The sequence below is a fragment of the Jatropha curcas genome, chromosome 8, assembly GCF_041381405.1.
Source record: "Jatropha curcas cultivar XTBG-Jc1 chromosome 8, XTBG_Jcur_1.0, whole genome shotgun sequence".
Classification (NCBI taxonomy): domain Eukaryota; kingdom Viridiplantae; phylum Streptophyta; class Magnoliopsida; order Malpighiales; family Euphorbiaceae; genus Jatropha; species Jatropha curcas.
In genome coordinates, this window is record NC_143158.1 from 4,184,785 (window position 1) to 4,199,718 (window position 14,934).

The 14,934-nt window shown below is 35.2% G+C and overlaps 4 protein-coding genes and 1 long non-coding RNA gene across 8 annotated transcripts; 2 read left to right on the forward strand and 3 right to left on the reverse strand.

Moving 5' to 3' along the window:
* The first annotated feature begins 267 nt into the window (after positions 1-267).
* Positions 268-1,909, forward strand: LOC105638169 (hypothetical protein). The gene is made up of 3 exons (XM_012221927.4): positions 268-404; positions 745-940; positions 1,568-1,909. Exons 2-3 carry the CDS (start codon positions 759-761, stop codon positions 1,752-1,754), a joined length of 369 nt encoding a protein of 122 aa, XP_012077317.1. The 5' UTR covers positions 268-404; positions 745-758; the 3' UTR covers positions 1,755-1,909.
* A 334-nt stretch (positions 1,910-2,243) lies between these two features.
* LOC105638168 (ferrochelatase 1) lies at positions 2,244-6,370 on the reverse strand. Of its 2 annotated transcripts, XM_012221926.4 has the most exons (10): positions 6,175-6,370; positions 5,925-5,991; positions 5,047-5,371; positions 4,821-4,964; positions 4,507-4,608; positions 4,279-4,382; positions 4,060-4,186; positions 3,786-3,938; positions 3,485-3,585; positions 2,244-2,932 (listed from the first exon to the last, which is right to left on the reverse strand). In XM_012221926.4, the coding sequence occupies exons 2-10, from the start codon at positions 5,987-5,989 to the stop codon at positions 2,617-2,619; spliced, it is 1,437 nt and encodes a 478-aa protein (XP_012077316.1). In that variant the 5' UTR covers positions 5,990-5,991; positions 6,175-6,370; the 3' UTR covers positions 2,244-2,616. The 2 variants fall into 2 exon arrangements, with proteins under 2 accessions (XP_012077316.1, XP_012077315.1); XM_012221925.4 differs by having other exon boundaries at positions 5,925-6,370.
* Positions 6,371-6,400: 30 nt separating this feature from the next.
* Positions 6,401-7,713, forward strand: LOC110009927 (uncharacterized). Its single transcript, XR_002284810.3, has 2 exons — positions 6,401-7,055; positions 7,451-7,713. It is a non-coding gene; the product is annotated as an uncharacterized LOC110009927 (long non-coding RNA).
* Positions 7,714-8,575: 862 nt separating this feature from the next.
* LOC105638170 (stress response protein) lies at positions 8,576-9,746 on the reverse strand. The gene is made up of 2 exons (XM_020680706.2): positions 9,587-9,746; positions 8,576-9,155 (listed from the first exon to the last, which is right to left on the reverse strand). The coding sequence occupies exon 2, from the start codon at positions 9,142-9,144 to the stop codon at positions 8,767-8,769; it is 378 nt and encodes a 125-aa protein (XP_020536365.1). The 5' UTR covers positions 9,145-9,155; positions 9,587-9,746; the 3' UTR covers positions 8,576-8,766.
* A 720-nt stretch (positions 9,747-10,466) lies between these two features.
* Positions 10,467-14,704, reverse strand: SHM3 (serine hydroxymethyltransferase 3). 3 transcript variants are annotated; one of them, XM_012221930.4, is made up of 12 exons: positions 14,519-14,699; positions 14,067-14,316; positions 13,158-13,353; positions 12,885-13,059; positions 12,663-12,780; positions 12,457-12,569; positions 12,255-12,377; positions 11,887-11,991; positions 11,691-11,777; positions 11,503-11,610; positions 11,059-11,131; positions 10,467-10,962 (listed from the first exon to the last, which is right to left on the reverse strand). In XM_012221930.4, the coding sequence occupies exons 2-12, from the start codon at positions 14,275-14,277 to the stop codon at positions 10,688-10,690; spliced, it is 1,584 nt and encodes a 527-aa protein (XP_012077320.1). In that variant the 5' UTR covers positions 14,278-14,316; positions 14,519-14,699; the 3' UTR covers positions 10,467-10,687. The 3 variants fall into 3 exon arrangements, with proteins under 3 accessions (XP_012077320.1, XP_012077319.1, XP_089581076.1); XM_012221929.4 differs by having other exon boundaries at positions 14,067-14,319; XM_089724950.1 differs by lacking the exon at positions 10,467-10,962 and having other exon boundaries at positions 11,059-11,189; positions 14,067-14,319; positions 14,519-14,704.
* Between the last annotated feature and the right edge of the window lie 230 nt (positions 14,705-14,934).

The following is a 14,934-nucleotide window of genomic DNA, read 5'->3' on the forward strand; positions in this document are numbered from 1 at the left end:
ACCAATTATGAGGTTATAGGACTATTACAATTTTCAAGATTATATTATGAAATTTAACTCTTAAATTCTCAAATCCTTAATTTTTAATTTTATGAAAAGTTACCTTGTAAAAGAAATATTACTTGTTGAAAAAGAAAAAGGACACCAACTTAAACATTAATTTTTTTTAAAAAAAAAACTATTACTTGTTGAAAAAGAAAAATAACTATCACCAAACAAAAAAAAAAAAAAAAAAAAAAAAAAGAAAAAGAGAAAAAAATAACTAAAAGACATATGGCACGAGATTATTGGACATCGTTGAGCAAGGGATCAAGTGCAGTGCAGCCGACCCAGAAAAAAACCCCCCCGCGGTATAAAACCTTCCCTTCGCTATCTCACACACTAATCACCAATAGCTGTTACAGGTATTTTCTTCTTTGCTTAAATCTCTCTAGTCTGCAATTTGATTTGGTGTTCGTGATGCATAATCTTCTTGTTAATTTTTGTTTCTGAATTAAATATGTTTATGCTTCTAATTGTAATTAGATACCATTCTGTGATATTAAGTCTGGGTGTTAGTTCATCGGTTTGGGGTTGGTTTTAACCTCTCTATTCCTCCGATTGGTACTGAATATGAAATTTCAATTTGATTACTTGATGTAATAATCTTTTACTTGGTAAACACTTTTTTTAATTTTTTGAGGTCAAATCTGGATTTGTTTTAACCCGCATTTTCTGTAATCTTTGGTTATCATGTATGATTAGGTCAAGGGGAACTAATGGCATCCAAGCTACTTCAACTGCAATCAAAGGCTGTTCAGGCCTCACAATTCGTGGCCAAGCATGGTACTGCATACTACAAGCAGCTATTAGAACAGAACCAGCAGTACATCCAGGACCCAGCCACTGTTGAGACATGCGATCTTTTGTCGAAGCAGTTGTTTCACACACGGCTTGCGAGGTTTGTCTCTTAGACTGTATTTTCATTTGGTGTTGATTGGCAGAAACTTTATAAAAAATTATGAAGGTTTACTAGTTAAGTTCTTTTACATGTTGATTCCTTTTCTATACTGTTGTTATATGGATAATCCATATATGCTTAGAATTTTCTGAATTTCAACAATGTTAGTGAATATTTTGATGAAATAATGATACATGTATGATGGCCAGGATAAGCAGTTGATTAAGCTTCAAAGTGAAATTTAGAAATCTATACTCTCTGATTTCTGTTATTTGGGATGGTTTGCTTTTGGATTTGGACCCCAAAACTCGGCCTTGGAATGTCTTGATGTAATATTTTTTGAGTATATTGTTTTTTCTAAGCCAATGTTGCAAATTTTTTTAAATGATTTACATGTTGGATGAATGGGCTCCGTTGAACATAATGTTTGAGTTGAACTTGATGGTAGAATGACAACACTTTGCTGGGGACTTTAGTGTATCATCCGGGTCGTCTATTGTTTGAAATATATGTATTTGGACAATTTGAATTAGCATGTTGCATATCAAGCCACATATATATGCACTTAGCTTTTGTACCTTGTCTTGTATTTTTAAGGGTAAATGTATCTATTTGGTTCTATGACAGTATTCCCGGGCGTTATGAAGCATTCTGGAAGGAGGTTGATTATGTCAAGCATTTGTGGAAAAACAGGAAGGAGCTCAGGGTTGAGGATGCTGGCATTGCTACACTTTTTGGATTGGAGTGCTTTGTTTGGTTTTGTGCTGGTGAAATTATTGGTCGAGGATTCACAATCACTGGCTACCATGTTTGAGTGCTGCAATAGGATTATCTGCGTTTAGAGTTGAACTGATAAAGTTTCAATTATTTTTCTTCCTTTTATTTTCAATCGACCACAACATACATGACTAGAAATTTTTTTTGGCATAAATTTGCAACCAAATTAGGAGCAATTCGTTTTGCAAATAATCTTTTCTTTTGTGGCTGGTTCTGATACTTGTTTGTGTGTGTTTAGAGCCGTTCAAAAGTCAGCTCCTCCAAGTCAAGCTTTCACCATATATGAACACATGAATAGGGTTTAGTAGAAAGTGGTAATACCATCTTACTAACACTTGGATGTATTCTGAAAAATCATATATACCCAGTGATGCAGTAGCAAGTAAATTATAATCTCAATCAGTACCTTCTTGCACATCGATTAGGAAAGTCATTACCCGCAGGTTATTAGTTGGTCTATGATTTTAGTTTTGCCGTTATAATTGAAGCTCAAAAAAAATTAAAAAAAAAAAAAAAAGGGTTAACGTTGACTGCAAAATGATCTCGCACGAATAAGATATATGCTATGCTTCCATCTGACGCTATTATTATCTGCCCCTCAGTACTGGAAGGAAACTGAGACGAATACAAATAGTGGCCAAAATAATTTCGAAATTGAAGTAATTCTTAAGAATATTTTGGCTGATAACTAGGTGTGCCCCTAAAACAGCATCAACTTTTTGTATATAAAACAAGAAAATTCAGCTAAATACATATCCATTGCAGAAATTCCCATTTCAAAACAAGTAAAAAATTAAATGAATACAAAATCCCGGTTAGAATTTCTGCAACTTGACCAATCTTTTCACTATACTTCATTATTTGAAAGAGCAACCTGTATGAAACTTGTCTTGTTGCCTTTATAAGAGATAATTCTTGCATGCAAGGATCATTTTTGGGGAAAAAAGCAGAACAAATGCCAAGATTGAACCAAACAACATTTTGATAGCACATCTAAATATATCATAATCAGCTTCTTCTGAGGTGCTGCTTGAGGTTGATATGGCTTTTGCTGAAGGTAGGGCTTCTACCACTGCATCTGCCAGATCTGTAATGAAGGATGAGGTGCAACCTAGTGCTGGTACGCGGCCCCAATTCTCAACACCAGATTCAAGAGCCAAATGCTTATACTCCATGTCAATTTCTTCAAGTGTCTCGATGTGCTCACTCACAAAGCTGGAATTTCAAATAGGACAGAATCAAATTTATTAGTCTAAAGTAAATTTGAGCTAAACTTTGATTACAAGTGCTAACTGGTCAAATTTAAAAATTTGAGCCTATTACCCAATAAGATTGTTATTTAAATAATTGGGTCCTCTTGGAATGATCTACATTCACAATAAAAAAGAACAACTTACAACCGAATGAGCAGATACAAAATACTGCCAATGCTCTAGTTAAGAGTACGAGCATTCACCCATTAAGGAATTACAAGTATGTAGGGACTAAATTCTTGAGACATTGTATTTGCTTTTTAATGGTCGATTCTCATAACTGACAGAGCATGAAACAGCCTCATTACCCTCTGAAACTCACCTTTCCATCACTCATTCATACACAAATTTAGAAGTAAAGAAGGCAACTCTCTAGGAAAACCAAATGAATGTTACATGCAACAACACATGGCATGCAAAAACCCATAAAACCAACGTGATGACTCAAAACTCTCGATAATTCTTTATTTAGAACGTTATTAAATATGCGGCAAAGAAACTACAGCTTGCATACCTTACAGGTACAGCAAGTAGACTTTTCACACCTTTCTGGCCAAGCTCAACCAGAACTTCATCAGTGTAGGGCTTCAACCATTGTACAGGCCCAACTCGGCTCTGAGAAAATTCAAAAAAACAAAAGAGTTTGAGGAATAAAGGGCCAACACAGATAGGACCAATAAAATATAATAGCCATAATGGGGATGGAGAAGAGAAATGAATAAGCAATGTCAACAACAAGCCGACATGGCTCTCATAATCACTGAAGGGCAACACTAGAAGCTCTAATTTATGAACTTAAATCATAATCAATCAACCTGATAGGCAAGAGTATGGTCATTGCTAAATCCTCTAGCTTTTAATTCTTTCATGATTAAGTAGATACACTCCTCCATCTGATCTTTGTATGGATCTCCAGCATCCACAATGTAACTCACTGGAACTCCATGAGCACTAAAGAATATCATGACCTGAGATTCCACATAAACAAGAAAGATTACTCAAAAGTCAAAAAATTCGAACAAGCAGCATGCCCACACCAATTCTCAAAAGACACATGGAAGAAAAAAAAATTGCAACAGTCAAACCCACCTCCTCAGGCTTAGGAAATTGTTCTAGTTCTTTTCCAATCAAGTCAGCCATAGACTTGATGTAACCTTCTCTTTGGTACCAGGATTGTATGATAGAAACAGGCAATCTTGATAGATATGCATCTTCCCTAAAAGATCACTCACATTTAGTCGACACAAGTCAGTAATTACTTTCGAATTTCTTAAAACGAAAGAACAGAAACTGGCATGGATCTAACACCTGAATATATTTTGGAGTACACGAAGGCTTGAGCCAGTTGTGGAGATGGAGAATTGTGGATAAAGTGGCAGCACAACAAGCCTTGTTATCCTGTCCCTCTTGATCTGCCAGATAAAACCAAAAGGAATTCAATACATTAGCAAGCAAAGTAAGTCATATAGGAAGTTGATAATAAACTTTCAGAAAGTCAGAATATATATTCAATTAATACATAATTTGAAGTCTCACCTGATGAATTGCCTCCTCAGTGAATGGGTACCAATAACGCATTCCAACATAGACAATTGCAGACATGCCTTTTGCTTCCAAAGCCATTTTGATTGCATGTGCCTGCAATAAGTATTTCAACATATTTACAAATATATTAAAATAAAGAAGAAAAAAAAAATTTAATATACAAAAACTAACAAAAGAAAGAAAGCAAAGCAGGACTAGTAACCATGTATTTTGTGCAAAACAAGTTGAACAAATGCCGGAAAAAAAAAAATAAAACAAAAAAGAGAAAACAAAAGAGCGAGCCAGTAATTTCAACCGCACTCTACCTGCTCATCTGTTATTTTACGCAAAGGTGAGCCACCTCCTATGGCAGCATACCCTTCTTTACTTTTGGGAGCACGGAGCACAGAAATCAATTGAGCTAGAGGTCGCTGAAGAAATTGAAACAGCCTGGGAAGTCGTATAATGTCCTGTAGTAAAATAAAATGAATATTAAAAATTTAATGTTTGGACCAAACAAAAAGAATAAAGAGAAATGATAGGAAGGCATACCGGGTCTGCAAATAAATTGAATAAAAATGGTTGAACATCATGAAGTGTTTCTGGCCCTCCCAGATTCAGAAGCAGCACGCCAACCTTGTCTTCTGCTGCATGTGAATGAGATTCAAGAGAACTTTCACCATATGTGTATGCTCCTGCTGAGGTTGCACAATGTGTTTGCCCAACTGGATTTCTCTTTGGAGCTGGACTAAGCTCGTACAGTCCCCCACTAATGGTAACCCTTCTATCAGTTGAACTAGAACTTGAAACAGTATCATGCAATTGTCCAGATGGGCGGCAAGAGACAGAAATGATAGACCTGCCCTGAGACCACGATCTGTTAACAAAACAACTGGATTGAAATCTTCGAAAGTAGTTATAAGCCACTAATCAGATATCTAGATACCAACAACATGCATAAAACGCCACCTAAATAATCAAAGACAAATAATCAAATGACAATGCATGTTATTGTTCCCCTTGCAAATTGCAAATTGCAACACAAAAACTCTGGTTGTGCTAGAGTTCCCTTTTTGAGCAAGAATATTTATCGTGCAAATATTCAGTAAAAAACAAAAATTTAGGGACATTTTAAACAGCCATGATCCCAAATCTTCTCAAACTACATTTTCTTTACCGTCGCAATTTCCCAGTATCAGGTCAAATATAACACTAACCCGTTAACCACACTAACCCGTTAACCAAGTCCCAATATCCCAAAATGCTATTTTAGCACAATCGCAACAGTTCTTCAATAAAATTTGACAAAATCAAGTTAAATTTCGAAAGAAAGGATCAAAATAAATGGCGATCTAACTCAGAAGTAACCCACTTGATCCAACTATTGAACTCGATCAATTAATCATAAAAAAATTACTAAAAAGACTTACAATTTATGATTTGAAGCAGAAAGCTTCAACCGCGGCAGTGAACCAGATAGTGTTGCCGCCTCCATGCCTCAATTTTTTAATAAGATATCCAAAAAAAAGGATCAAAGAGAGAATTATTTTTAGAAAGAAATAAAAGATGAATTTGAAGGAGAAGAAATGAAAATAAATATGTGTTTGGTTTTGGGGATTTCTTTATTATTATAAATAAATAAACAAATATCTTCCATCAGTTGAAAGTCAAATAATATACCAAACCCTGCATTTGAACTGTCACGCGTTCAACGTTTATGGGTTCGTTAGGTCAAATGTGGGTGGAAGGTTCCTGGAAGCCTGGGGACGACGGAAGGGAGGATGGACTTGTTCTTTTGATTATTGTCGTCTGTCGCTGCATCGCTGGTATCATAAGACGACATAATCGTTTAAGGTTTGTGGGTAAGTCGGTGCAGGAATGAGGGGTGCTTTTAAATACCGATTAAAAAACAAAATCCCAAGGGTTTTTAAAGTCATTTTCCGCGAGTCTAGTATTGTAATTTCAATATCCCCAATGCTTTAGGGTTCTAGAGAAACTAGTATATAAGCAGGTGCTTAACTGGTCGCAACTTGGTACTTTCCATGCCTCCAAGCGGAACTCTGTCACGCACTGTTCCTCAGTTTCTCTGTCTCGCTACTTTTTATTTTCCTCTGCAAGCAAAGAATCTCTAACAAGTTCGAAGAAATTGAAAATCTTTCCATTTTTGGAGAGCTTAGATAATGTAATGTGCAGCTTTTTTTTTCTCTAGTTAAAAGAAATCTCTGAGCTAACAATGTCGGTTGTTTTAATGGCTCTTTACCTGAGTCAGCAGCGGGCGCTGATTAATGGCGATCTGTCTGCCGCATAGAGCCAAAATTAAATGTTTTTTGGCCGGAAGAAGATCCTTGAAACTCACCGTTGTTTCAGGTCACAATATTCCGGCTATATTTCGGTCTTTTTTTTTTTTATCAATATGAGCTTCTCGTTTAGATATAAGCTTATAGCCATTTTTGTGTAATAAAGATGAAGATGGCACTCAGTCAGACACGGGTGTTTGAGATAATTTAATACCAATTCACCTTTTGCATGGTGCCTAAATAGAGCTGCTTTTCACGATTGGAGTGAGCAATTCTTTTCCTTTGCTTCCTTCAAATTTTGAGTAGCTAAATTCTTACTCTATTCATCTGTTATATGTAAGTTGGCTATTGCCCTGCGTGAAGCTCTGAACTTTTTATTCTTCAAGACAGAAGAACCCTTACACTTTCCCCTTTAACTTCTTTTTTTTTCTTAAATATTTTTGTTTTCTATTCTAGATGGATTCTTTTTTCTCAACTTGGTTAATCGATTTTTAAATTGAAAATTTTCTGTTCTCTCTATAATTGGAAATATTATTCTCTTCTTGGGTGTTGCTGATTAATGTTATATGCAGTGGACGGATGCTGGATTCGAATGTTACCAGCGAAGTTTCTTTAACTTTATTGATAATATTTGAATTTAAGATCTTTCCTAATCTCAGAGTATGGTGCAAGCCAGATGGTAGCTTTTGAAGCTGAAGAATCTGTAGCAGGACCCGGAGTCGATTGAATTGTAGCGGGGAAGGGAATTTCTGAAAAAAAAAACCCTTGTTTTTATTTTTTAATCCAACTATGAGTTTACGAGAATATTTTTGTTAGCTTTAAATTGATTGTGAGTAGATAATTCTTAGTGGCTCTGATTTGAAACTTTCATGTATGCAGAAATTGATTAATGAAGTGTCAAAAATTTGGATCTAATTTGTAACTTTTGGTCCTTAATTCAGTCTAATTGCTAATATTTTGGAACTATTCATTTGTATATGTTAGCTGCAACTTCTGGCCGTTCAGGGAGAAAAAAGCATATCCAATGAAAAACCAAATTCAAGTACAACCATAATTTTACATAACAGTATGGTAGGAACCAACATTAAAGAGACTCAAAAAGAAGCTAAACATTTACCCATTAATTCATACAAAGTTTTATACAAGTGGGGAATGCATTAGTTACCATTGCCATAATTGTAAAATGAAACTACCAAAGTGCCCAGTTCTTGGGCAACCTTTTATAATGAATATGAAGATTTGCATTTTGCAATTGCTACCTCAACCAACAGGAAGTATCTCTAGTAAACTGGGTGTTGAAAGGAAATAAAATTAGAAACGGGTTGTTGAGAGAAAATGCATCAAATTTATGTATGGACAAACTACAGATGGATAAACATTATAGAAGTCGTGAAACTATTGGAATTGGCACTAGTTTGTTTTTAGTTCATCTGGTCGAAAACAGAAAATACACACCAACTATAATACCCCTCGGTGAATTCATAGGAGCAACGAGCAACTTGAAGTTGCAAGAATGAAGGCCTGAGCTTGATAATCTACACTCAAGAAGTGCTTATAGATGCAACTTTTTTCAAGCGAATGTTCCAAATACGCATTGCATTAGTTTTCATATTCTCATGTGAGAACATGAGGCTACCAAATGAAGAACTTATTCCCCAATACCCTGCGTTCTTTTGCCAACCAAGTACCATGTTATTGAAAGGAATTTATGAAGATGGATCAGCCAGTGGTCGATCACTTTTAAGAATTTTCAAAGCAACAAAACAACTCCAGTAATAGAGAAGTTTAGAAGTACCATGTAGCATGGATTGAATATTTTTCATTTAATCTGATTCTAGTGTACAAGAAGAGAAAAGTAGAACTTCAAACAAAATTTCCCATAAACTACAAATTCCACAATCACAAATGAGAATTAAAAAACCAGAACAAAATCTCAGTAGGTTCATTAAATCCAAGCAGTTATACCTAAGAATCATCAAAAGCAACAATCACAATCAAATGGGCAAAGTGGGGTACCTCCAGCATTGGAATTGCTAATACCTAATTCCTCTTCTGTATAGACGGTCAGACCATCCTCTGTTTTCTTTCGAGGTTTAGAAGGCAGATTGGTAAACCTTCCCTCTTTATCTTCTTTGGACTTCTTTTTCTTCTTCAACAATTTTGGCTCTTCAGTTTCATTTTCGTTTGCCTTAACATTCTTTTCTTTTTCAGGTTTCTTCCTCTTCTTCCCAGAGAAGATTTCATCAATCTCATTACTCGATTTCTTTGGCGTTAACGATGGTTTTTCTGGTTCTACTACAGTGGCTTCTTTTTCTGCTTGCTCGGTTGCCTTTGAAGTTTTCTTTTTGGGCATATTGAATCAATCTGAAAATTCAAACCAATTAAAAAATTAAGCTTTCTGTAAGCGTCCACTGTTAATGAGTAAGGAAGAAAACAACAACAGAACAGGTAGATTTACTCAGGCAACCAATTTAGAGCAAATTATTGGAAGACTCTAATATTAACAACCAAATTTTGGGATTAACACAACTAATTTGTCTAAGGTTTAGTCTTCTAAATTCTTAACCGCATTTTCTCGACAACCAAACGCTAAGATAGTTCGAAAAAAGCTATAGAATTTCCAAAACTAAACTTCGATGAAAGCTCAAACTAATCAAAAGAAAAAGAACAATACAAGCAAGAGCCCAACAGGATCCAGAATATGTTAACATGATATAGGTCGAGAAGCACAATATAACTAGAACAGTATAAACAGAAGTCGTCATACCAGGAAACCCTAAGATTTAGATACTCACCTGTTTGCCGATATGGAGATTGGAGAGGCTACGGAGAGGAGAAACGGGTTGGCTTTGCGTGAGGCGGCAACGGAGAGGTGCGACTGGAGGGTTTTGTGCTCCGAGAAGTGAATAAGCGAAACGACGCCGTGTTGGGAAAAGTAGGTAACAAATAAATTGTCAGCTAAACAACTCTTGCAATGTTTTTGGATTAAAAGGGGGGAAAAAAAACGGAAAGAAAATAAAGAGGAAAAAAAAAAATCGGAAAAACTATTTTTTTATGATTGGATACAGAAAAAAATAATAATATTTTCTTTCATTAGTTTATTTATCTACTTTCTTTTTTTATTTTTCCTTCTAATATGAACAAAAAATTTAAAAAACAAATAAATGTTTTTTTTTAACTCTTTCCAAATAAAAATAGTAATATTTTTTAATGATCTGTTTTCTGTTTCATATTTTTCTTCTATTTAAATATATCCTAGTACATATTTAATGTTTGTGTTTGCCCTTTTATTTTGGAATATGGAATATTTCTCGTCCTTTAATAAAAAATTTTGTCCAAACTCTCGAAATATCCTTCTTTTCAAAAAAAATTTATCTTTCTTTCATTTGTACCCCAAAAAAAAAAAAAAGAGAGGTAAAATCCTTCTGCTATTCCAAAATATTTCTTTTATTAAAAAAATAATAATAATAAAAGACAGGCCTCAATTAAATTCTGTGATTATATACATATTTTCTAAGTTTTTATATACATATTTTCTAAGTTTGACGTTTGCTTTTTCTTTTTTTTTTTTTTTTTTTGGTTCATATAAATATTAAACAATAAAAACATAAATTTTAGCAATTAAAAAATTCAACCTTTTCTTCATACAAATTTATTAAACATACACATGAAGCATAAGTTAAAATTAGCTCATATATATAGAAAAGCCAAAAAAATTTATGACATTGTTGCCTTTCAAGATACCTATGTCCTTGCATGATCAGTGGAGATATATAAAGCATTATTCTCCAATTCTTGTTCTCCTAATATGCTGTAGATACTTTAAGCTTAAATATAAACTTATAAATCATATTCCAGAAATTAATAACAGCAACCTACGTATTTTTGCCATATATTCATACTCCAGGAATAGAGAATTGAGTTGTAAGGGCTTCAACTTTAGCCTGGAGATCTGACACTTTATCCATCATCGGGAAGTCAGGAGATGCAACAAACTTCAAGAAATCTTGAAGCTTTGATCCCGGAGCTGATTTTTTCGCTTCAATTGTTAATTGCACACCCCCGTGAATAAAATCAGCAGTAGCTACAAATTCTTTCTCAGTGAATCCTCTGGTAGTCATAGCAGGTGATCCAATGCGAATGCCACCAGGAACTAGAGCACTCTTATCGCCTATGGAGTTCAACATTAGCAGGCGTAAGCACAGAGATAGCAACGAAGGCAAGACAAACACCAAAATAAAATACTTGTCCAGAGGATGAAGCTCACCAGGAACTGAATTTTTGTTGAGTGTAATTGATGCCATATCAAGAATTTTCTCCACCCGAGCTCCATCAATGCCCTGTCAGCGCATGTTATTTGCTCTCAACACGATGAAAATGGAAAGAATATTTCACTCCCTGAATATCATGCAGAAACACTGGAACAGTTTGATTCATGACATTATTGCCAATTGTGGAAAATCATCTTACTTCTTAGAACATTTCAATGTGCTTGTGCAAAAGAAGTGAGTCACTGAATCTATGAGCGATCTAACTGTCTTATTGGGTCACATATGAAGCAAGGATTTTTCTAAAAATTGGACCATTTTCATTATATCCCATACTACATTTTGACACGACATGTGCTGGCATAACTAGATTTTACAATTGAAACTATACCAATTCAATGGTAAAAGAAAGCGCAGAAACAACGAAGAAACAAGAAACTCACAAGTGGCCTCAAGTCTACAAGAACGAGGTGATTATCACTCCCACCAGAAACCAGTTTATATCCTAATTCAACCAATCGCTTTGCAAGAGCTCTACAGTTGGAGATGACCTACAACATATAATAATTTAACTAAATTAGATGGATTACAACACACCTCTGACCAAAGCATAGTCATGATTATACATCACCTGCTTTTGATAATTTTTGAACTCAGGGGATTGTGCATGCTTCAGACAAACTGCTAGTCCCCCAATTGTGTGGTTATGAGGACCACCCTGCAACAATTTCATATAGCGCCAAAGCTCGAGTGAGTTAGGGTGGAAATGGAACTCGACAGAAGCAAATAACCTATATGAAATTCAGACAGCATGGTTAATAACTAACCTGTAGGCCTGGAAAAACAGCATTATTGATGGCTGATTCCATATCAACTCCAAGGACAGGATCTTTTTTGAAGAAGATCATGCCACCTCTAGGACCCCGTAGAGACTGAAGAGAAACATGAGAGTGTCTCAGGTTAGTGAATGTGCAGGTCAGATAACAGAGAGAAAATAAATTTTGACAGGTAGTATGAAACTTGATAATCCATTGGCAATAGACTTCCCAGGAAATCACCCTTAATTAATATCGACACAAAATGCAGATGCTACATACTTTGTTAGACTGGGCAGAGTGGACTCTCAGACAAAGACAGACAGTTATGATACCATGTAAGAGAACTCTTCTAAAGTTGTCTGTCACATGGAACTAACCTTGTGAGTGGTTGTGGTCACAATATCACAATATTGAAAGGGATCAGCAACCACAGAAGCAGCAACAAGTCCACTTATGTGAGCCATGTCCATCATGAGAAAAGCGCCAACAGCATCTGCAATCTTCCAATTGATATTGATATGATTAATTATTCTCTAAAGGTAAAGCTAGTAACCAAAGTTAACTACATGTAACCTCTACCTTCCTCATGCGAGGATAGTCAAAATCTCGAGGATAAGCACTAGCACCAGCAATAATGAGCTTTGGTCGGAAGAGATTAGCTGTTTTCTCAAGCATGTCATAATCAACCAGGCCTGCAGGTAATGTTTAGAGATTATTAATGTACCACCAGACAAATATGAGTAACCATTCCCTCCCAAGAAAATCTGACGTTATAAATGCATCACCTGTAGATTCATCAAGTCGATATGGCATAGATTCAAAATAAATTGATGTGCCAGATACCCTTCTTTTAGGAGTCATGAACCCATGAGACAAATGTCCTCCATGAGGTAAGTCCAAGCCCTAAGTTAGCAAATGTAAAGCGTGAGGATTTCTGATTTCTGATTTCTGGAACCATCACATTATATAATGAACAAATTAGAATAGTAAAGAAGAAAACTTTTTACCATTATCCTGTCATGCGGTTTAAGGAGTGCAGTGTAAACCTCAAAATTAGCAGGAGAACCAGACAATGGTTGGACGTTAACGCCCCACTTCTTTCCATCTAATTGAAAAGCAGCCAAAGCCCTTTCTTGACAAAGAGTTTCGAGCTCATCAATGTACTCATTGCCACCATAGTATCTAAGATGTAAAACAAGATTATTTAGCCATATTTAATTGTAAATTTCCAACAAAAGAAAAGGGACACAACACAACTTAATTAAATGAATCATGTTTACCTTTTACCAGGCAGTCCTTCAGAATACTTGTTTGTGAGGCATGAGCCAACTGCTTCCATCACTGCTCGGGATGTAAAATTCTCTGAGGCAATTAATTCAAGGCTTTTGAACTGCCTATTCTTCTCCTTCTCAATAATTTCACGCACTTCAGGATCTGCTTCACTTAGACCATAATCTACAAAACTACTACTGCCACCTAAACATAGTAACATAAAATTTCATCCACAAAGTGCAAGGATCTAAGGATGGCATAAATCTTGCCACTTATTAGGCAATGATACAGTTCGAAGCAAAAAAGAGGTTAATATTATGTGTGGATTCCCTTGTAAGCTGCTTTCAGCTGTCATTTTGGTCTTATTAAGATGGCTCACTGCTAGCATCATAATGGCTATGATTCTTCCCTCCCTTTTGGACATACCACGTGACAAAAATTGTATACTCCAGTAATCTTATAAGCATCTAACGTCAGGTAAGGTCATGTTTCAAACACTTAAACTCAACAAGATAGCACATAACCTACACTTGTACATTTTATTAACAAATATTAGGAAGACATATAAACAATAAAAGCAGATTAAGTATATTAAATAAAATCTCCACGCTATACAATTTATAACTGTGGAGTGGAATACTCAACACAAATTCACAATCAAAATCTGTTTCTACTTTTGCCCCTGGAAGCTCAAGAATTTTCAACCGAAACAAATATTGGCATCTCCTGTTACATAGACATTGAGAAATATTTCCAGCACAAAAAAAAATATTTTAAAAAAAAGTACAAAATAAAACTATCCCAGCCACAGAACACACAAGAAACAACTTAATAAGTGATCATCATTCATTAGTAGAAGACAAAAGAAGGTAGAAGACAAAAGAAGCACAATAAGAATTGAAGCAGACTCAATCTACCTCCAACTTCAGGGACAGACACAGAAGAGGGTGGCCTCCCAGTGGCCAAGCTCCCTTCAATATTGACGTATCTACAAGGCTTCACCGAATTGAGCTTAATCTGATGTGGAAACCCAATAACACCGAACCTTTTTTGAAGGAGGGGTGACCCTTTGGTCCAAGCAGGCTGTTGTATAGAACCCATAACAGCAGTTCCACTGCAAGACTGCATTTTCGCGTCCAAATACTACACTTGAAAAAGTTCCTACACCTTCTAATCACCAAATAAGATAATTCAGTTATAAAAAATAATTCTTTTGTTAGTCATAAAATACCATAATCGAATTCGTAAGTACTCTAATAGTTAATAGCAAGTCATTGACTTCCCAGGAAAATAGTTCAAACAAAAATCAAATATTGATCAAAACATGGAAAAAAAAAATAAGAGAGGGGAGAGAGAGGCAGTGGCTTACTGAAATTGGTTTTTTCTCCTTTAAACCCTAGTGGATTGGCAAGTAGTATTTGTAAAAAGTAACCAAGTTGCAGAGAAAAAGAGCTTAAACCCTAGCGTTTCTTGAGAAATGTGAGCCGCGCCTTTTTGTGAAAAAACAAGAGCAAAATAAATCAAATAAAGATAAAGTGGCTACACGCAAACATATGCTGGATACCCTTGGATTTTTTTTAAGTGTGCATATATAGTATTATTATATATTACCAACTGTTTCATAGTGTAAAAGGTAATATTATAGGGATTCAAATCCTTCAATCTATCTATTCTCAAAAAAAAAAAAAAAAAGGTAATATTATAAATCTGCATTACATGTTTAAATTTCCATCTGAATTAAATAGAAATAACAGAAAGAGAATTGAAAGATAGGCATCAGATTTT